Source organism: Styela clava, chromosome 10 (genome assembly GCF_964204865.1).
Source record: "Styela clava chromosome 10, kaStyClav1.hap1.2, whole genome shotgun sequence".
Classification (NCBI taxonomy): Eukaryota; Metazoa; Chordata; class Ascidiacea; order Stolidobranchia; family Styelidae; genus Styela; species Styela clava.
This window is the reverse complement of record NC_135259.1, coordinates 15921522-15943324: the sequence shown is the minus strand read 5'-3', so window position 1 is coordinate 15943324 and position 21803 is coordinate 15921522. Positions and strand designations below refer to the sequence as shown.

Sequence of the window (21803 nt, the reverse complement as noted above, 5' to 3'; positions counted from 1 at the left end):
TTTCTTTCCTATCTCTATCAGAGAATACGCGGATTTCGTCACTGTTGGTTCAATGGAGACTTCAGCGACTCCGACAAAGAAAAATCGTAGAAGTCCTTTATCTCAAAGTCCCGTTGTTTTACCACAAGAAGTTCCCAAGGTTGCAAGGGCCGCTGTACAGGTATTTTTCACTTCTGTCTTGAAAGTTTTAAAAAATGTTATTAACATTACCACATACAAGGGTGCAGCTAGGATTTCTTAAAGAGGGGATTTTAAAATCGGATATTCACAGGTGCACAGTTTAGGGTGAGAAAAAAATTATTGACGTCCTCTCGGCACAGGACATACATGTGAAGACAGATACTTGCAAAATCCACTAACATAATAAGCACGTCACAGCCTAAATAACCAAACCACGTCACACTGACGAAACAATCATTGATTTTACCAAAATAAACCCTGTGAAATCGCACACGTTATTTAGTGAAATTTGTGACCACGAGAATCTCTTGGCCTTACCACTATTTACACATTTTCCATCTGCCATATCTATTTTCTGAAATGGTACTATTATCATAAAAACAGTGCGCCAATACGTAGCCTACCTATTCTCTGCACACTAAATAATTCCAACACTGAACTTATGTGTTATTGTGTTGGGAACAAACAAATAAAACAATTAGGTAATCAAGTAATCAGCACACAATCATTAAGATAAACACTGATGTAAACAAATTATTGATAATAGTTAAGTAATTTGTGTTTATTGCAAAATTGTAGAAAAGATTGAATGAAATGTTGTAGTGATTTATGACTTGTTATTGTTGTTAATTACTCACATAAAATAACTGTTTTGTTTTAAACTTCACATCTTGCTACATAATAATAAGCACAGACAAGCGACAAGTTATCTTAGTCTAGTATATCTTAACTTTTTTGAACTGTTTTTGATTGCTTCCTCTAAACTGACACACCTACAGAGATATGACATTCGAATATTCAAATTTCATATAACGAAACACCAACCTACATATATTTTGTTTGTACACACTCACAGACACACTCATATCTATGATTATTAATAGGTATTGATTAACAAATAAACATGGCCTCGTTGAAAGTCAATTTCAGTTTCTTATCTGTTTTAATTCACTTCATTGTACTCATTTATACGTAGAATGTGTTGTATGCACAAGTTGTTAGAACGGTTGTAAATTTTATAATTCAACATTGCATTGTAAAAAGCGGAATTAATTTTCCAGTGTGAAATTATTCATAGCTAATAACTAACTAATAAACCGAAATATGTAGACAAAAGTCAGCGTTGATAAGTCAAATTCACATGATCATCTGTTTTACTTCACTGCTTCATAATTTTTAAACATAGAATTTAATTTTCAGCTATCGGATTTGTAAATTTTTATATGTTTCTGATTCCTGGTACACTATGAAAGTTAATTTGATTCTCATATATGCAGGGATATCCAAAATGAATCCAATATTCGAATGGGGTGAATGTAACCTTCGAAATATTTAAAATATTCTCATTTAACAATTTATTGATATGAAGCATTTGGCTTGTGATGATCGGACATGAAATAGACCTAACTTTTGACACTGTAAAATAGATGACTAATCCAAATAGTATTCATCATCATTACCAAATTCAATTATCATCATTTTACATTGGTTTCTACATATATTCTCGAAGAACGTGACACAATAACGAAGCAACGATGTATTGAATTTTTCAGATTAAGATACATTCAGGATAGATAGGATCCCAGAATAAATTTTTTTTCACTTTCAATATAAAATATAGTTTGAATTTTATCACTTCTTTCACATCAGGGGTCGGCAATCTACGGCCTGCGAGGGAATGTAATCCGGTTCGCGACGCTTCACTGAATTATAGTAACAAAACAGCTGTTTCGACGATTATATTCTTTACGTAACAGAATTTATTGTGAGACACGTGTAGACTAAATTATATTATAATCTAACAAGTATAAAATTCACAATTACTCGTTTAATGAGCCAATAATTTAATTATGATTAAACTAAGGGTAACAAAACGCAGAAAAGTTAAGGCAAAGTGCAAAGGGTTCAATAGCGCCGAAAATATATTTTCTAAAAATTTCTTTCTAAAAATATGTCCGGCCCGCCAATGACCTGCAACCCTTGATTTTTGTGTGTTCTGTTGTTTATCAGTGAGCCAATAGAATGTAAAAATGAAGTCAAAATATCAGAGTCGGCCAAGACAGAATATAAAATATTGAGTATATTCTATATTAGATCATGTTCAACAGAAAAACGAGAATGTCAGTCAGAAACCGAAGACTTATCGATCGAAAGTTAGGGGATCTTCTAAAACAGAAACTGCGGTTTCGATTCATTCACCCTACAGCGACACCGTGTGCCCCATCACTAATTAATTAATAACTCGCTAATTATACGACATAATTCATCCAAAATCAATAGGCTTCTGGTCCGACATGATGAATGCACATGCAAAATTTGGAGGAGATTCAACCCCGCTCTCGTGAGATATCGCGTAACATATGAAAGTATCTAAAAGACAAACAGACAAATACCTATCAACATACCTATCAATTATTGTATATTCATGAGAATAGATTTTTAAAGTATGAGGAAATGAAACTAAGCATTGCTTTATTGTTTTTATTCTTACCTGCTGTTTTCAGAATTCATATAATCCATATTTTTCGTTATTTTTTCTATTTCTGAATTATTCCTAAAATTAAAAATTAACTATATTGAATATTTTAGTGATCTTCGACTTGTGATTGACTTATAGTATCTCATAGTTAGCTAATAATTAACGAATAAACCCAAATACATAGAAACGAGTCGGCGTTTGAAAGTCAATTTCAGTTTCCCTCAGATTAATTCATAACATCGTGCTCTTTAAACGTAGAATGCATTGTATGCACAAGTTAATAAAATGGTTGTAATTTATATAATTCAGTGTTGCATTGTGAAAAGTGAAATTAGTTTTTCAGCAATGGTAGTTATAAATTTTTATATGTATCTGATTCCTGGTACACTATAAAAGTTATTTTGATACTCATATCTGCAGGGATGTTCAAAATAAATTGGATATTTGAATGAATAAAAGGTTTAAAAAATTTATGAGTTTGAAACATTTCGCATGTGATAATATGACGTGGACTTATTTTCTGACAATGTAAAGAATGGATATTCAATTATTATCCAACATTACCAGTTTCAGTTTTTATCTATTTACAATGGTTTCTGCAAATTTATTTGGGAAACATGACACAATTACGAATATGTTTTAAAATGTTCCATTTTTTGGTTAGGATAGTAAATTACCCTGTTTTTACTTTTTATGTAAAATTTTAACCAATACCCATACATCCCGTAATTATTGATAATTAATTGGGCCCTGACTCCTATCTCTTTTGCAGAAAAAATACAAGTAGCGGATATATTGAATATATGTTCTACAGAATAAATAATGTTATAATTATGAGATTAGATTTGTGCACTATAGAAAAGTCAAAATAAACATTGTTTTATAGTTTTCCCTTTTTCTACTAGTATTGGAAATTGAATAAACTTATTTTTGTATGAATATCAGATGCAAATGGATCAAAATTATTAATTTAATTACTAAAGCATTGTGAAGTATTTCTAAAATCAAGAATTAGAAGAATTTTGAATATTTTCGGATACTTTGTTCAGTTTGATAAAACCAAGCCAAATTCTAGTATGAATATGTTGTTAACATGACCAAATATTATATGATCGGAACAGATATATTGGCTTGCACAGCAACCATGCTGCAATCCTCAGAAAAAAGAGCAAGTGAGCAAGTGTTGCCAGAAATTAACAAAACAAAATAATACAATATCAACTTCTTTTTTTGTTTGTTAATCAATAAAGTGTTTATTATTTGTGTTCACTAGGTGATGGATGAACAGGATTTCACCTTATTTATATCAACTTTGGTTCGTATTGCATGGTTTGCTTCTGCTTCCAAACTTGATCAAGTAACTGTAGCTAAACCTTCTGAACATGAAGGGACAAGTTTTTCAAGGTAAGTAGTTAACACTCGCATATTATTAAAGATATATTCCTGTAAGGGAAATATATATATTTTTACCAAATTTACATATTTCGTAATACCGCTCGACTTAAACTATTTTTGGCTACCCTCCAGAATTAAGTTTTCCAAAATCCAATATAAATGTAGTAAGAGAATTAAATTTAAAGGGAGACATGTGAAATGTCTTTTAACATCTCATTTTGGTTGTTAAACTTTAAATGAAAATATTTTAGAATGTTTGGAGAATTGAATATTTACTATATGAAAAAATGCAGGCAACATTTAAGTATATTTCTGATGGAATACCGGTCAGAACGTTTTTTATTCTGAAAAATGGTGATCATTTTTGTTAGTGGTTGCTGTACAGGGCAGTGTTCAGAGTGAAAATGTGGATTTGTTATATAGATAATTATTCGTTTCATACAATTCAATTCAAAGTTTCCAATACATTACCCAGGGCACGTCGTTGGAGTCGTGAATCTTCATCTTCAAGTGTGTCGGTCAGCAACATCAGTCCGTACATCGGTCGTAACACGAGCACAGGAAGTATTTCCAGTGCAGGGAGTGTAGAATCTGAATCACAAAGTGTTTTTGGTAATTTGGGACAACGCAATGAACCTCCACCAAACCCTGATGCCGTTGTGGCACAACAAGCTTTAGAACTTCTTATTACCTGTTTGCAATTAAGAAGTTCCCATCTTGGTAAGATTATGTCTGTTGTAATTCAAATGACGAATTAACGAGCACAATGTATAATTGTGGCTATGGAAATTAAAGCCTTGCAATATTTACTCATGAAATCATGAATCACAGGGAATTGATGATAAAATAGTTTTTTTTGGCCTCCGTTTCCATTTTTTGAGCATCGCTCTCTGATTTTCAGTAGCTATCGTATTTTTCATAACGGCCAAAATCGATTAAATTAATATTTCAATTGGGATATTCATGCGAAATTGTATCCTATCTGGATTTAATCTAACCCTGCAAAATTGTCTTAGTTTGAATTTGAATGTACAAATTGAAATATTGGATGTGTTTTTCGAATAGTAACACTCTTTTTATTTGTTATAATGTTCGTACAAAGAGGTTTATAATCAGTATATGAAAGAAAGTCTTTTCTCATACTCCCATACTATTTTTCAATGTGCATGAAAATTTCATAATTTCTTTTTCTTTCTTCAGATTGTTTTTTCAATCTTCCATCTGTTTCTGAATTTATCGTTGATCTTTTAACTCAACCTAATGATCGTGATATTAGAAGTTGTGCTGTTGAACAGTTCCATGCTTTATCAAACATTGAATCTGCAACCTTTGTAAATGGACCTAGGTTTATGCTGTTAAAGGTATGATGCTTACTCACATGTGACTTTAAACTGCTATTAGTTGTATAGTCCATATTGTTATGGTTTGAGCAGAGAAGCCACCTAAACACGCATCTGCTTATGGAATACATTTTAGGCTTTTTCTGGACGTGAGTTTTTTCATATTTTTATTTTATTCACTGTATTTATTTGTAACTTGAAATGGAAGATTATTTAATTGAAATGAAATTCAAAATTAACACTGTTGGTTACCGTTGTTGACTACTAAAATACATTCTGATCCAATTTTTGTATATTTTGCAATTTCTGGTTTAAAAAAGTTGATAAATGGAATCCTTATTATTAAAGATGAAAAAAGTTTTGATCAAAACATTATTAAAGTCTCATTGCAACGAGTTTGTCATTTGCGTTTTTTTCTCAGATCATATTAAAAGCTCGTCTTCCACTCTGGAGTCAAAACACATTCTTACGATCTTCAGGACAAAAGATAGTTCGGAATTGTTTACAATATTTTGATCTTCGTTGTCGACTCATTCAAGATGTTATTCACCATAATCAACAGGTTTGTTATCAATATTTTACTTATTTAAAGTTTTATCATGGAAATAAATTTTGATTAGATGAATTTGTGTTATTTCGTTGTTATGCAAGGAGCTGCCATTGGACCCATTTTGTTTTTGCTTACATTTCCATAACACTTCAGGTTGGTAAGAGATGAGGATTGAAACTTTTGGAAAACATTTTCCCCGCTTGTCCTCATGAAATATTTTTTAAATGGCATTTTTATATGTGTTTTACTCCAAACAAGGCTTTGCACAACCAGCCTGATATATAAGAAGTTGCTTCTTTATTTCGTAATAACCGAGATTTTTCCGATTCGAGACTGCCCACCAAATTTTCAAACCCTGGAGCATGGGATTTTAATCAAAATACTAACATATGGTGCCTTCCTAATTAAGTCTAATGCTTGACCAATTTCAATTTACTGAAAAAATCAAAAAATGGTGATTATGGTAAAAAAATACATAATATGATCGGAATATAGGAAGATTGAAGCTGAAAATATTTGTGGTATGACATATGCGACTAAAACAATTCTTTTCAGTCCTAAATCTGAGATATCTTTGTATTATATTATATATCCCTGCTAAGGATAAGACTGTGGTTTAGGGTTGTAGATAAGAGGTGTTAAACTGACTAATATCAGTTAATACAACCAAATATTATTTGATCAGAACTGTTATATTAGCTTGCACAGCAACCATGCTGCAATCTTCAGAAGCAAGAGCAATCAGATACACAATCAGTGGATCATGAGACAATAAAATGAAGTGAACAGGCAGTGTTGCCAGAAATTAACTGAATGAAATGATACAATATCAACAGAAGAAACCACTGAGGATCACAACTGATCCATGCCTTTTTGTTTGGATTGCTCATTTCACAAGATCAGTTATACATATAGTCTTAGAGTGAGAATTTTACGAAAAATGTTGAGGAAAATGATGATTCGATTGTCTCTCGTGCAATGGGCTATAACCTGTTGTTGTCAGCATATTGACTTATTTTCGATCAAACTAATAAGAACTATTTTTTGCTTTCAGGCTAAAGGTGGGGTCGATCCTAAAACGATGTTGGAAGATGAAATTCAATGGTTGAGTAATTTTGAAATTCCGACATCGACAGAATATACAGAATCATCATCTGCGAGAGTTCTTGACAATACTTTACTAACTGGACATCTGCGTCTCATCAAAACATTGATTGCATGCCCCAAGATTAATAAAAAAGAAATAGGTGAATACAATTTTTTTTCAAATTTTGAGTTAACCTAGATTCACTGTTGTCTTCAATTTGAATTCACCAAGCTTATTCACAGTGTGTAAAACTTTTTTTGGTTATTCCTTTTTATATTATTCGCTCGTGCGAGTTGTTAAGAACGCACTTGCATTTACGACTCAAATTTACAGTGACAAAACATTGCTTGGCTCCTCGTCGTCACAGGATGGTTCAGCTACTGGCAAAGATGCGACATGCCCTATGAATAAGTAGTTTTATCTACTTTCTTCTCTCCCCGGATAAATATAAAAAATTTTACACCAACTCAAATAAAAAAATGTTTGATTTATTCAAAATGCAATTTGAAGATTTCAGTAAATTATTCTATTTTTTGAACTTTTTCAATATCCATGTTTCAGGTTCCCAACTGATATCAAAATTATTGACTGAATTTTTGTTTCCTGCCTCAAAATTAATTCTCGATAGTTCAACACAAGCGAGAGGAAAAAGAATATTTTCTGATTTTCAACCTAAGTAAGACAATGTTTTTGAAAACTGTAATTTATACAAGTAAAGTGATGCAAAAATGGATTTTATAATAAATTCAGATACACAAGGGGGCATGATTTCTGAGAAAATGAAAAAAAATGAGATAATTTTTTTGGAAAAAAGTTCTCGAATATCTCGATATCCATGAATAACTTTTTACACATACCAATAGTAATGATTTTTTCAATTGTAATCTTTTAACAGTCTCAGTATGAGATATTTTTTTGTTAACCTTTGGTAATTATTTGTTGTTGGAGAGGTTGTTCTAATTGCTATTGTGCAATTGGTCAATTTAAAATTTCCAGCAGTTGAAGAGCATTGAAGTTGCTAGGATGCTATACCTTTAATTTTCTTTTTCACTTCTACCTTTTTCTCAATCCTACTGGGCCAGATATTTCACCCAAAAGCTTTTCTGTTTTTTTTTCTTAAAGTGGAACATTGTTATATGGAACTGTTACACCACTTCTGATATAATTTATTTATTATTTCATGGAATTTTGCTGTCACTGCGGTTGGAACTGTATGTCTATATATTTGAGAATTTTTCTCTCGTATAATTCCTAGATGCTAGACGATTCTTGTTTCTGAAATATTTTTCCTTTGACTTTGGGCATTGCTTTGCATCATTACAATAAACCCCTTTATCTTGTATTTATATTCTGTTTATCTCAGATGCAGTTCGAATGAATCAAGATCAGCAGCATTCAGTGTATTGATTGAATTATGTCACGAATGTATTTTGAATTTGCAACAAGTTTCATCTCAACTACTATCAATGCATCATTATCCTGACTTATCGAGATCTAAGGTAGGAGAATTTAAATTGTAATATTTTATTATCTATCCTGCTATTGACCTTGTTAAGCATTCTGGATATTGTGAGCCCTATTAGATAGTTTCTCGCACCTTAGATCAGATGTCTGCAATCTTTATTCTCCTCTGTGGCATTTTTCTAAAGTACAGTTATCCCTGAATTGAACCAACCTATGACTACATCTTATGACTACCAACCTATTCTAATTTTTTCTTTTTTTCAGGAATTTGATTTTCAACCTCTCGTCGACTCCCGGCCTGAACATGGATTGGTTGGTTTGAAAAATGCAGGAGCAACTTGTTACATGAACAGTATTCTGCAACAATTATTTATGATTAAAAATCTTGCTGTGAGTTTATTTATAGTTGCTACTTTTAAACTGCAATGGCCGAAGCTTAATGATCTATAATAACCAAACCAATCTATGCAAATATATATATTTGAGTGTATGTGTCATAGGCTAAAGATCTCCCACCTCACTCAAGGGTGTAAAATGTATTTGTATATCAAAGTATTCGAATATATTTTTAGCTGATTTTCGAATAATTCTGAATAATAGCCACTTTGCGCCATCAGCGAGGTGTTTCGTTTAAGAGGAAAATCTTCGAACGATTTTCTGTGCTTTGTCCATATTGCAATGACGGTGAAATAGTATCGGCACTTTGATTGTTTTTTATCTTCTGTGCGAGCGTGCGCCTCAATTAATGTGCCCTACCGTATTGATTCAATTTTGTTTAATTTACGTAACTCATGGTTGCGTCAACTTACGAAAAAATAAAAGCATTACTATAAAATACCGCGACAATCTGCGGACATGAAATGTGTGTAAACTGCCCGATTACTATTAATTTTTTATTTGTATTTTCATACTCATGGAAAAACAATTCACACTATTTCCCGTTTTTTGGCAGAAAATTTTGATAATGATAGTTAAAATGTATAGACTTTTACTAGGATGATTTTCTGTTGCGACAAAATATTCAAATATGATACCAGCATTTAAAACGCCTTGCCGTATCAATTTAATTGTGTTAAACAAAACTCATGGTTGCGTCGACTCACCAAAATATTAATACATTAATTCCCTAAAATACTGTGGCAATCTGCGGACATAAAATGTGTGGTAAACTGCCAGATTATGATTAGTTTTTGATTCCTATTTTCGTACTTACGAAAAACAAAAGCATTACAACTCTAAAATACTACGGCAATCTATGGACATAAAATTTATGGTAAACTGGCTGATTATAATTAATTTTGATTCGTAATAAAATAAGCATACTACTATAAAATATCACGGCAATCGGCGGACATAAAATGTCTGGTAGCCAGCTTGTAGATAACAGTTATTCCATTGTTGTATTGTATGCAAATTCCTTCATACAGATAATAATAATTTCTTCGAAATTTCATATTCAAAAAGAATAATTTCGAATGTCTTCGAAATAGTGAATTATTCGGTATTGGCCATCCCTGTAACGAAACATTTTACCTGTTGTCATTGAGTCATTGAGACACATTTTTGATTCGTGATGAAATTTTTTATGTATTTATTGACAGCCTCTAATTTGCACTGAATTCGGAGATGCAAATGAGGAATCTACTATATTATATCAATTGCAACGTATATTTGGTCATCTATCAGAATCCAGACTACAATATTTTATTCCTGAAACATTTTGGAAAAATTTTAAACTTTGGGGACAAGCAATTAACGTCAGAGAGCAACAAGATGCATTCATGTTCTTTACTGATTTATCAGACCAAGTTGATGAATATTTAAAGGTAAGTTTGAGATAGGAGGAAAATATCTTGTGTCAGCATCTCCTCAAAAATGAGTCTCTTTTTACTTTTGAGTGAGTGCGTGGGGCAGTGCTTTGAGCAGATTTTTGGAGTACTCCCGTAGTGTGTGTACCAGGTTAGGGTTAGGCCATAATTTCATTCCTGTTTTCCTTATTTTAATTCTATTTCGAGTTTGGGGACTGTCTGTGGATATACCTCCTGCCCATAGGCTTTCGTCCCTTTACACAACTTAATGTAAAGTAGGCGAACAAAATTAGTTACCTCCATATTGGTGCACATACTTTTGGAGCACCAGTTTTTATGACAAAATTTTATGCCTAAGATTGTTAGCTGTATTTCTGGCAACTAGCATTTTCCCAGATGGTTGAGCATGACCTTTGATGTCATCAGTTTCAGGTGACTGATCATGACCAACCACCTGTGAAGGTGATTTGGCCATGTGCACTGAGTAGTCTGGAGCACAGCTCGGTTGGTGGTGTTTATGTCTGTATGTGTTACTTTGGTTATTGCTTTGGACATTTATTCGCTGTATAATTAAGACATTTATTAAATATACTTTGGAGTCGCTTTAACAAATGGTAGCAGAGGATGTGCAATGACTTCTCAAGGATACAAGAATCCTCCTTTGTTGACGGGAGAGAAGCCATACGATCAATGGAAGAATGAGATCTCTATGTGGAGATTAATTACAGACCTTGACAAGAAAAAGCAAGCTTTAGCAGTGACATTGAGCTTATGTGGAAAAGCTAGAGAAGTTGCTCTAGAAAAAAGCTCTGAGGAATTGAACAGAGATGATGGAATGCAAACATTACTTGTAAAATTAGATGGTGTTTTTGAGAGAGAGACTTCTGATAGAACGTATGAAACATACACGGAATTTGAGAATTTAGTAAGACTGGAAAATGAAAACATCAGAGATTACTTATCAAGATTTGACAGTGAACACCAAAATGAGAAAATTTGGCATGGAGTTACCGGACACTGTACTGGCGTGTAAACTTCTCAAAGGAACAAATCTTGCTTTAAAAGAAAACAATTGGTTCTTGCAGCAGTGGACAAGTTAGAATATAACGATGGACTCTCGGCTTCACCTGTTGTGAAGAGAGATCCTAAACGTGGTCAAATAGTAGAATTCAAAGAGGATGTAACTGGCAATAAAAAAGTTGCAAAAGTACTTGGGCGGACTGGTAAAGCAACAGGAAAGTACAGTAGCTGGTATAATATTGAGTATTTGCAACCTTCATCTGAAAAAGGCACAAAGACATCCATTGATCTTGACACTGTTGAGAATCTATCTATTATGGATGATTTACCAGCTGAAGAAATACCAATTGTTGATCAAGTGATGTTGATTAACGAAGACCTCTTTCTTGAAGCAAAGATGAAGGAACTGCACAGCTGGAAGCAAAATGATGTCTACACAGAGGAAGAAAGTAAAGGCCAAAAGTTGTTAAGTACAAGATGGGTGTGTTCAATAAAAAAGACTGACAATGGACCAAAACCAAAAGCTAGACTAGTAGTTAGAGGTTTTGAAGAAGATTGTCTCAGTGAATTGAAGACAGATTCCCCAACATGTTCTAAAGAAAGTCTCAGACTTGTTTTAGCACTGCTTGCACAAAAGAAATGGTCGCCAAAAACTATGGATATTAAAACTGCCTTCTTGCAGGGAAAATCTCTCGAGCGTGATATTTTTATCAAACCACCTGATCAGAAAATACAGAAGCGAAATGCTGTGTGGCGATTGAAGAAATGCGTATATGGTCTTACTGATGCTTCAATGTATTGGTACGAAAGTGTTAAGGAAACGCTTCTAAAATTAGGTGCTCGTATCTCTGTAGTGGATCCTGCTTTATTCTATTATTTCGATCATGGTTTAAAAGGGGTGATCGCTTTGCATGTGGACGACTTTCTGTGGGGCGGTTCGGAAGAATTCGAAGGCAAATTCATCAAGAGTTTGAGAGAGCAGTTCAAAGTTGGAGTGGAATATACTGAAAGTTTCAAATATTTAGGACTTGAATTAAAGACTGATAAGGAAGATATCACACTTATCACACTTACTGCTTCCGATTGATATCCGTTCATTGAAAACTAAGAGTGGAAGTGAGCTTTTAATCGAAGCTGATGTCTTGAAAGTTCGATCTTTACTTGGCCAGATACTGTGGGTCTCAAATCAAACTCGGCCAGATGTATCATTTGCATCATCTACACTCACATCTGCTTTAAAGAATTGCACTGTTAAAACTGTGATAGAAGTTAACAAAATTGTCAAGCAACTGAAAGCACAAAAGGTCACTTTGAAATTTCCTGCTTTCCATGACAATGAAGTTAAGTTTCTTGTTTATAGCGATGCATCATTTGGTAATTTGTGTGATGGAGGCACGCAAGGTGGCCATATTGTATTCATGAGTGGTGGAAACAGGAAAATACCTTTATGTTGGCAATCCAAGCGAATCAAAAGAGTCGTGAGAAGCACACTTTCTGCTGAAACCCTCTCTATGTCAGATGGTGTTGATACAGCGGTGTTATTAGCAGCGTTGTACTCTTGAACTAACGACTGGAAGAGTTCAACCAGAAAAATTTGGCATTGAATGTTGTACTGATAGTCAAAGCCTTTGTGATGCAATCAAGTCGACAAAAGCTGTATCAGAGAAACGTCTCAGGATTGACATTTATGGTTTAAAAGAAATGGTTTCATCCCATCAAATCTCCTGCATAAAGAAACTTCCGAGTGATCAACAATTAGCAGATTGTTTGACTAAGAAAGGAGCATCTTCACACGAACTGTTAAATGCATTATGTTAAACTTTTATTTGAAATTGGAAATTGGGGAGATTGTTAGCTGTATTTCTGGCAACTAGCATTTTCCCAGATGGTTGAGCATGACCTTTGATGTCATCAGTTTCAGGTGACTGATCATGACCAACCACCTGTGAAGGTGATTTGGCCATGTGCACTGAGTAGTCTGGAGCACAGCTCGGTTGGTGGTGTTTATGTCTGTGTGTGTTACTTATGTTATTGCTTTGGACATTTATTCGCTGTATAATTAAGACATTTATTAAATATACTTTGGAGTCGCTTTAACAAGATAGTCATTAAGTATGACTGTGTCATTGTTGTATTCAAAACAATTTATTAAAGGAATGGTTGTAGTCTTTCAGTAACCATAACTTTCTTCTTAGCTGAACAAAAAAACAAAAAGAAAAGTATCGTAAAATGACAATCCTCTCGTTTGCTTGGTTGACTAGCAGTGAGTGACTTGGCCTAATGATGTACTAGTTAGATCTAATTGTTGAGCTATGGTTAGCCCCCCCGGTATTTGTTCTTGTAGGATGTAATAAATTGGGCAAGCTATGTCAAACTAAAAAAGGTCATATGACTTTTTTCATGACTAAGCAGATACTTGTATATAGTTTTGGTCAGAGTAAACATGCTAAACATAACAAAAATTGATTGGTGGTGGGCTACATGACGACTGTCGATGACCTGACAAATAAATTGGCTCTATCTTGTTATTTTATGTTATTGATGTACAGGAATACCTGATTAAATGATTCAACTGATGTTTTTATTTTGGGTATGATGGTATTGTCCGCTTACTGCTTTGTATTGTTCGTTTTATTTGTCATTCTTTCATATTATCATATTTTGCAGAGCAAAAATCAAGAACCTTTGTTTAAGAAAACACTTCAAGGATTATTTTCTGACCAAAAAATATGCGAAGGCTGTCCCCATAAGTGAGTGTTATCCCTTTACATTTTTGAAAAATATGTTATTGCATTATTAGCATGTTAGCTGTTTACTTTGAATAGATCTGGTAATGAGAAAACAACTTAGATTAGAAATATATCATGAATGTGTTGGACTTCAAATATCCTTGCTACATACGGGTTTGCGAATTTGAATCATGTTGGGATGATTATGTGTGAAAAAATTGATGATTGAAGGTGTTTCAAATACTGGTGATCCGTTGCGGTCTCCTTCTAATCTACCATCCAAAGCAATGTGTGAATGTTTTGGTCTGATTACTTTACCAGACACTTGTAATCATTGTGCCATTACTTGTTGTTATTGAGTAATTATTACTTGTTTACATGTGTGCGTGCGAGGGTGTTACTTTGGTGTGATGGTTCATTCTAGTTTATGACAGGCCTGGATAAGGACCTGTATATGTGTATCTGCCTTGAGGGCAAATAAACTTTACACAATGAATCTGAAGTGATATCCTGGGTAACTATTCGCATACTATAGCATGACTGGTAACAGCAGACAGTGTTATTTGTAATTTGGTTAATCCATATCCATCGAACTTGACTTGCGGCTAGAAACAACAGTGAGGCGTCTTGTAGTGACTTTTGTGACCCTAATCTTGACTTGGGGTTTACGCACTTGCTTTTCATTTGTATTAATTATGCTTTTCAATCACCTCAGATATGAAAGAGAAGAACCGTATTTTGCTTTAAATCTACCTGTGAAATGTGGAAATTTATTGGATTCTCTTGATCAGTTTGTTGCTGGTGAAAAATTAGAAGGAGATAATGCCTATTTCTGTGAAAAATGTAATGCAAAGGTAATGACACTATATGAATTAAGAAACTGAATCTTTAACTAACCTTCTATCAGTGATGTTACCTCTAAAAATCCTCCAGACCTACTTCCTTTACCATATTTGTCCAGTGGCCTAGTGGTCGATTGAGTTTTAGCATGAGACTTATCGTTTTCCACTTTTGCTTTTGTAACACTGTAAATATTGTCTGGATGGGCAAAATTTTTGGCCCTCGGTCCGAAAACCTTGCCCACTCCTGGGTTAGAACGTTTTATCTATCTATGTTGGTGTCGGTGGTTCAATCTCCACACCCATTGCCTCACCCAGGGGATAACAAGGGGTAGCCAATTCTGAATCAAGAATATTCCAGATGGTTAGCCAGGTTGAGCTGTCATAGGTACACTTTTTCTTCAGGATTCAAATAAAAATCTGACCAATAATAACAACGATTTTTAACCGAATATATTTGATCAGAATCGCTTGGAATATTATAAATTCAGTTTTTCCATTGCGTACATGGATTATGGATAGTTTTGCTAGATTGTTGTTAGTTTTGTTAGGATACTTGTTTTTTTTTTACAACTCACTAAATCACTTAATATTTACGGTACTCAATGACGGGTCCCAATAGCTTCTCCATCCGTGCCTGGTCCGTAACGTTTTTTAGGGATGTTTTCTGTTTCTTCTGTCTGCTAGCAGACGCTTGGGCCAAATCTATCCCATCACGGATCTTCTCAAAATCTACACCAACTACTGTAAGTAATGCTTATATTTTCACCAAATACTTTCGCCAGTGAGGATCTTACGCATTTGTCCACACGCATTTTTTCCTTGGAAGGGGTTGATAATGCGTATTCCGTGTCTTCTCTTTCGTTTACATTTTTAAACGTGTTGACCAGCTAAAAATGAAAATAGAAATGATTATCGATAGTTAAATATATTTTGTAGTATCGACAGTATTTTACATATATTTGAATATTAGGGTATACTTTGTAGAGTTCCATGATTGAATATATCCTGTTATTTTACGTTGTATGTACATATAAAATTATAGTCCAATGGAAGCGAATGCATTTATGAAGTTTTCTTACCTTTAAAAACATTTGGTAGTCTTCTCGTGACATTGTGAGAAAACCTATCTCGTCCTTAATTTTTTGCTCCTCCACTACGATTTGGATCAACCCTTCGTCTTCATATTCCCTGGCCTGTTTGAGCTCGCCTACCTTCATAAAAGAAAAGTAGCCAACTCTCCCGCCGCGTATTAGGATATGGCAAGCTACAAACAGGCCAAGGCACGTTTTGTGTGTTTTTTCAGAGACGGGGTGACGTCGAGTGCATTCAACGCCTCTTTATATTTCGGACCACTGAAATACACGCCTCTTTATATTTCGGACCACTGAAATACCTGAAAACAATCGAAATTGAAAAATTTGAATGATATGTTGAATTGTAACATAATTTCTTTATTTGCATCTATAACAATTTGGCCTATTTAAAATGTTGAACATTAACACATCCTACATTAGAATGTAAGTAAACGGAATTAAAAGTTTCGCAAACAAAATTTTTAACTTTTGTGAATATTCGTCGAGTAATATGTTTCTGAAAAGTTATTTGGGAAATAAATTATTTTTTTTTTGGAAATTGTAAAACTAGGTTAAGCATTTAAAAATGTATAATTAAAATTAAAAAAAAAATGTTGTATTGTTAATACTACCAAATAAATTTGTCACGATAAGGGGAATTTTGCAAAATCAATCATTTCACGAAACTTAACAGATTAGGCTAAGATAGAATTTGAATTTCATGTTTATTAATTTAGGAAATAATAAAGTACTTACTCAATGACGGGTCCCAATAGCTTCTCCATCCGTGCCTGGTCCGTAACGTTTTTTAGGAATGTTTTCTGTTTCTTCTGTCTGCTAGCAGACGCTTGGGCCAAATCTATCCCATCACGGATCTTCTCAAAATCTACACCAGCTACTGTATAGCCATTAAACACCGTCCATTTACAGAAGTGTTTAATGGCTATAAAATGGCGGTATCTTAGGGCCGGAGACTTTTCGCTGTTCGTCTCCAGTAGCTGGTGTATAGTTGTACAGTTTAAGCTCGTTCACTGCGTATTTTGCCGTTTTTGCGTCTTTTGCTTTTTGGTTGAAAACCCCTTTTTGAAGAGCCGCTTCATACTTTTGAAGTACCTGAAAAGAAAGTAACATCAAAATATTTAGTTTCTTGTACGATAGGGATGTGTGTATGTATGTATGAATGTGCTTATGAAATAATGAAAATGTATACTCACATCATAGTATATGGACTCTCGCGTCATATTTCTTAATGTTCCGTCCAACTCCTCTCCTCGTAATTTATGGACGGTCTTCAGATGTCGTCTCAAAGTTGCTCGCAAGTTAACTTTATGACAGATGGTGCATCTGGTATATTTTTTATAATCTATTTTACCGGTTTGACGGTAAAGATATCTGTAGAATTGAATAAAATAAATATGATGTAAATATTTGCATACGAAACAGAATTACAGGAAGCAATAATAATAATAGTCAGGAAACGAAATTTGAATAGCCAAGAAGCAATAAAAAGGATTTCAGCAATAATAATCGTCCAGAACGAAGACAAAGAATCCTTACTGCAATATTAAATAAAATAAAATTATTATATACCTTTCGACTTCGGACTCAGGGATATTGTGTGCTTGCATTAAATGTCTTCGTTTCTGCCGCCGAAGTATTTTGCCACAGCCGGGAAAAAAACAAATATCAAGTTTCTTTCTCCTTCTCCTTCTTCGGTTTCTTCTTCACCTTCCTCTACCCGTACCACCAAAGGTGCCGTTTCCGCTTCCGTTTCCTTTTGCTGGCTCTTTCTTGTTTCTAGTTCGCTTTCAGAGGTTGACAGCTCCTCTTCCCCCGAATGAATAATTTGGGGTTCTTCATCAGAATCCATTTGATATTGTCTTGACATTTTTAATATTGTTTTGAATTACTTACTTCGTACGATACAATATATCTGAAATGAATTAACATGTTTTATAAATTAAATAGTGTCACAAACGCTGTAGAATTAAGAGGTATCAACAGGTCCTAAGCCCGTTATTGGCGCTTTCGCAAAAAAATTCTGTCTTAAAAAAGCCATAACTTTTTGAAAATGACTTCATAAGTGTTCAAATTGGGGTCTATGGGTTCGTAAGAAGCCTCTCTTTCAATAATAATAAAATTTTCACTATCGTGTGGAGGAAAAAAATACTTTACCTTCTAAAACTAAATATATTCCCAAATGCGAAGTAACTTCGGAATTTTTCGACATTGCGACAGACTTGTAACAATGTCGAAATTTCTGGTCTAATTATGTCGAATTGTCAAAATTTCTGTCCAAGAATGTCGCACTGTTGATTAGCTTAGATAGCTTGTCGCAATGTCGATTTTTAGTTGTTGAATTGTCGACAGTGCGACAAAAAGGGGTCGCATTGTCGATTTTTCGATAATTCCTGATTGAAATATTGACAGTGCGACATCGGAATTATCGACATTGCGACAGACTTGTAATAATGTCCAAATAATGTCGAAATGTCGAATTTTCCGTTCAGAAAATGTCAAATTGTCAAAATTTCTGGTCCTTCCAGTTTGGTTTGAAAAAGAGACCTTTTTGCGTATAACTTTGAAACAACTTAAGATATCGACATATGTAATATGCCAATGAATGCAGATTTTCAATGCTAATATAAGTTTGAAATAATGCTGTATTTGCTTGTGCTGAAAAAAAGTTATTGGAGGAAAAAGCCCGTTATTGGCCCACATCGCAAAAAACTCTGTCTTAAAAAAGCTAAAACTTTTAAAAATGGCGAAAAACCTCTTTCTAGATTTTTTGCAAGTTACAAGAGATTGTTAAAAATGTTTCATTTTTCTTTTTAAGGTTTTTAGCATTTCCATCAGTATATCTATATTAAATGTGGCCAAATTTGGTCTCTCTTTAACAATCTCTTGTAATTGCGATCTAGAAAGAGATTCTTCACCTTTAAGAAATCCTTTTACTCCTTCGTGGAAATACAACCACATCCTATCACTTGAGGATATTAAGGTCTTGCGAGGAACTGTAGCTCTAATTGCTTTTGTCCTCGGAGATACAAAATCTGGACGAGCTTTTCTTTTTTTGGGCGTTTGGTATTTTGAGGGTGATGGTAGGTGTGTTTCGGAAATTCCGGAGGTCGAGGGTTTATCAGACGGGCGGGAAATACCGGATCTGTTTGCCCTTTGTGCAGTAAATTATGATTTTTACGGGCTACTTAAAATGAGTGGCCCATAGCCCTGGCCACATCCCTCTGCTGGTGTTCTGGCATACTTGAGGCCAGGGTTTCCGTCATCTTCCTCATCAAAGTAATGCTAATATTTTCACCAAATACTTTCGCCAGTGAGGATCTTACGCATTTGTCCACACGCATTTTTTCCTTGGAAGGGGTTGATAATGCGTATTCTGTGTCTTCTCTTTCGTTTACATTTTTAAACGTGTTGACCAGCTAAAAATGAAAATAGAAATGATTATCGATAGTTAAATATATTTTGTAGTATCGACAGTATTTTACATATATTTGAATATTAGGGTATACTTTGTAGAGTTCCATGATTGAATATATCCTGTTATTTTACGTTGTATGTACATATAAAATTATAGTCCAATGGAAGCGAATGCATTTATGAAGTTTTCTTCCCCTTTAAAAACATTTGGTAGTCTTCTCGTGACATTGTGAGAAAACCTATCTCGTCCTTAATTTTTTGCTCCACTACGATTTGGATTAACCCTTCGTCTTCATATTCCCTGGCCTGTTTGAGCTCGCCTACCTTCATACAAGAAAAGTAGCCAACTCTCCCGCCGCGTATTAGGATATGGCAAGCTACAAACAGGCCAAGGCACGTTTTGTGTGTTTTTTCAGAGACGGGGTGACGTCGAGTGCCTTCAACGCCTCTTTATATTTCGGACCACTGAAATACCTGAAAACAAGCGAAATTGAAAAATTTGAATAATATGTTGAATTGTAACATAATTTTTTTATTTGCATCTATAACAATTTGGCCTATTTAAAATGTTGAACATTAACACATCCTACATTAGAATGTAAGTAAACGGAATTAAAAGTTTCGCAAACAAAATTTTTAACTTTTGTGAATATTCGTCGAGTAATATGTTTCTGAAAAGTTATTTGGGAAATAAATTATTTTTTTTTTGGAAATTGTTAAACTAGGTTAAGCATTTAAAAATGTATAATTAAAATTAAAAAAAATGTTGTATTGTTAATACTACCAAATAAATTTGTCACAATAAGGGGAATTTTGCAAAATCAATCATTTCACGAAACTTAACAGATTAGGCTAAGATAGAATTTGAATTTCATGTTTATTAATTTAGGAAATAATAAAGTACTTACTCAATGACGGGTCCCAATAGCTTCTCCATCCGTGCCTGGTCCGTAACGTTTTTTAGGGATGTTTTCTGTTTCTTCTGTCTGCTAGCAGACGCTTGGGCCAAATCTATCCCATCACGGATCTTCTCAAAATCTACTGTATAGCCATTAAACACCGTCCATTTACAGAAGTATTTAATGGCTATAAGATGGCGGTATCTTAGGGCCGGAGACTTTTCGCTGTTCGTCTCCAGTAGCTGGTGTATAGTTGTAGGTGGTGGTGTTGGTGTATAGGTGTATGTCGAATTTTCCGTTCAGAAAATGTCAAATTGTCAAAATTTCTGGTCCTACCAGTTTGGTTTGAAAAAGAGACCTTTTTGCGTATAACTTTGAAACAACTTAAGATATCAACATGTGTAATATGCGAATGAATGCAGAATTTCAATGCTAATATAAGTTTGAAATAATGCTGTATTTGCTTGTGCTGAAAAAAAGTTATTGGAGTAAAAAGCCCGTTATTGGCCCACATCGCAATAAACTCTGTCTTAAAAAAGCTAAAACTTTTAAAAATGGCAAAAAAACCTCTTTCTAGATTTTTTGCAAATTACGAGAGATTGTTAAAAATGTTTCATTTTTCTTTTTAAGGTTTTTAGCATTTCCATCAGTTTATCTATATTAAATGTGGCCAAATTTGGTCTCTCTTTAACAATCTCTTGTAATTGCGATCTAGAAAGAGATTCTTCACCTTTAAGAAATCCTTTTACTCCTTCGTGGAAATACAACCACATCCTATCACTTGAGGATATTAAGGTCTTGCGAGGAACTGTAACTCTAATTGCTTTTGTCCTCGGAGATACAAAATCTGGACGAGCTTTTCTTTTTTTGGGCGTTTGGTATTTTGAGGGTGATGGTAGGTGTGTTTCGGAAATTCCGGAGGTCGAGAGTTTATCAGACGGGCGGGAAATACCGGATCTGTTTGCCCTTTGTGCAGTAAATTATAATTTTTACGGGCTACTTCTAATGAGTGGCCCGTAGCCCTGGCCACATCCCTCTGCTGGTGTTCTGGCATACTTGAGGCCAGGGTTTCCGTCATCTTCCTCATCAAAGTAATGCTAATATTTTCACCAAATACTTTCGCCAGTGAGGATCTTACGCATTTGTCCACACGCATTTTTTCCTTGGAAGGGGTTGATAATGCGTATTCCGTGTCGTCTCTTTCGTTTACATTTTTAAACGTGTTGACCAGCTAAAAATAGCAATGATTATCGATAGTTAAATATATTTTGTAGTATCGACAGTATTTTACATATATTTGAATATTAGGGTATACTTTGTAGAGTTCCATGATTGAATATATCCTGTCATTTTACGTTGTATGTACATATAAAATTATAGTCCAATGGAAGCGAATGCATTTATGAAGTTTTCTTACCTTTAAAAACATTTGGTAGTCTTCTCGTGACATTGTGAGAAAACCTATCTCGTCCTTAATTTTTTGCTCCTTCACTACGATTTGG

At 34.1% G+C, this 21803-nt stretch overlaps 2 protein-coding genes across 3 annotated transcripts in view; one reads left to right on the top strand and one right to left on the bottom strand.

Annotated features, from left to right (window-relative positions):
• LOC120338438 (ubiquitin carboxyl-terminal hydrolase 24-like) overlaps nucleotides 1-21803 on the top strand; it is a 75416-nt gene that overhangs the window by 40272 nt on the left and 13341 nt on the right. For both annotated transcript variants that reach the window (XM_078116799.1, XM_078116800.1), the window contains exons 28-39: nucleotides 22-160; nucleotides 3933-4063; nucleotides 4530-4774; nucleotides 5255-5415; nucleotides 5816-5956; nucleotides 6999-7191; nucleotides 7593-7707; nucleotides 8395-8530; nucleotides 8760-8885; nucleotides 10097-10321; nucleotides 13991-14073; nucleotides 14768-14906. In XM_078116799.1, the coding sequence (XP_077972925.1) occupies nucleotides 22-160; nucleotides 3933-4063; nucleotides 4530-4774; nucleotides 5255-5415; nucleotides 5816-5956; nucleotides 6999-7191; nucleotides 7593-7707; nucleotides 8395-8530; nucleotides 8760-8885; nucleotides 10097-10321; nucleotides 13991-14073; nucleotides 14768-14906 (1834 nt within the window). The remainder of the gene's footprint in view (nucleotides 1-21; nucleotides 161-3932; nucleotides 4064-4529; nucleotides 4775-5254; nucleotides 5416-5815; nucleotides 5957-6998; nucleotides 7192-7592; nucleotides 7708-8394; nucleotides 8531-8759; nucleotides 8886-10096; nucleotides 10322-13990; nucleotides 14074-14767; nucleotides 14907-21803) is intronic.
• LOC144428200 (uncharacterized) lies at nucleotides 16904-17928 on the bottom strand. The gene is made up of 3 exons (XM_078117095.1): nucleotides 17558-17928; nucleotides 17182-17359; nucleotides 16904-17080 (listed from the first exon to the last, which is right to left on the bottom strand). The coding sequence occupies exons 1-3, from the start codon at nucleotides 17593-17595 to the stop codon at nucleotides 16904-16906; spliced, it is 393 nt and encodes a 130-aa protein (XP_077973221.1). The 5' UTR covers nucleotides 17596-17928.

What these genes read in the sequence shown, in the direction of transcription:
- LOC144428200 (XM_078117095.1), bottom strand. Translation starts at nt 17,595, where the DNA reads ATGCAAGCACACAATATCCCTGAGTCCGAAGTCGAAAG. An exon ending in CCTGAGTCCGAAGTCGAAAG is followed by an intron (nt 17,360 to 17,557) that starts GTATATAATAAT and finishes TCAATTCTACAG; the next exon opens with ATATCTTTACCGTCAAACCG. An exon ending in GAGAGTCCATATACTATGAT is followed by an intron (nt 17,081 to 17,181) that starts GTGAGTATACAT and finishes CTTTCTTTTCAG; the next exon opens with GTACTTCAAAAGTATGAAGC.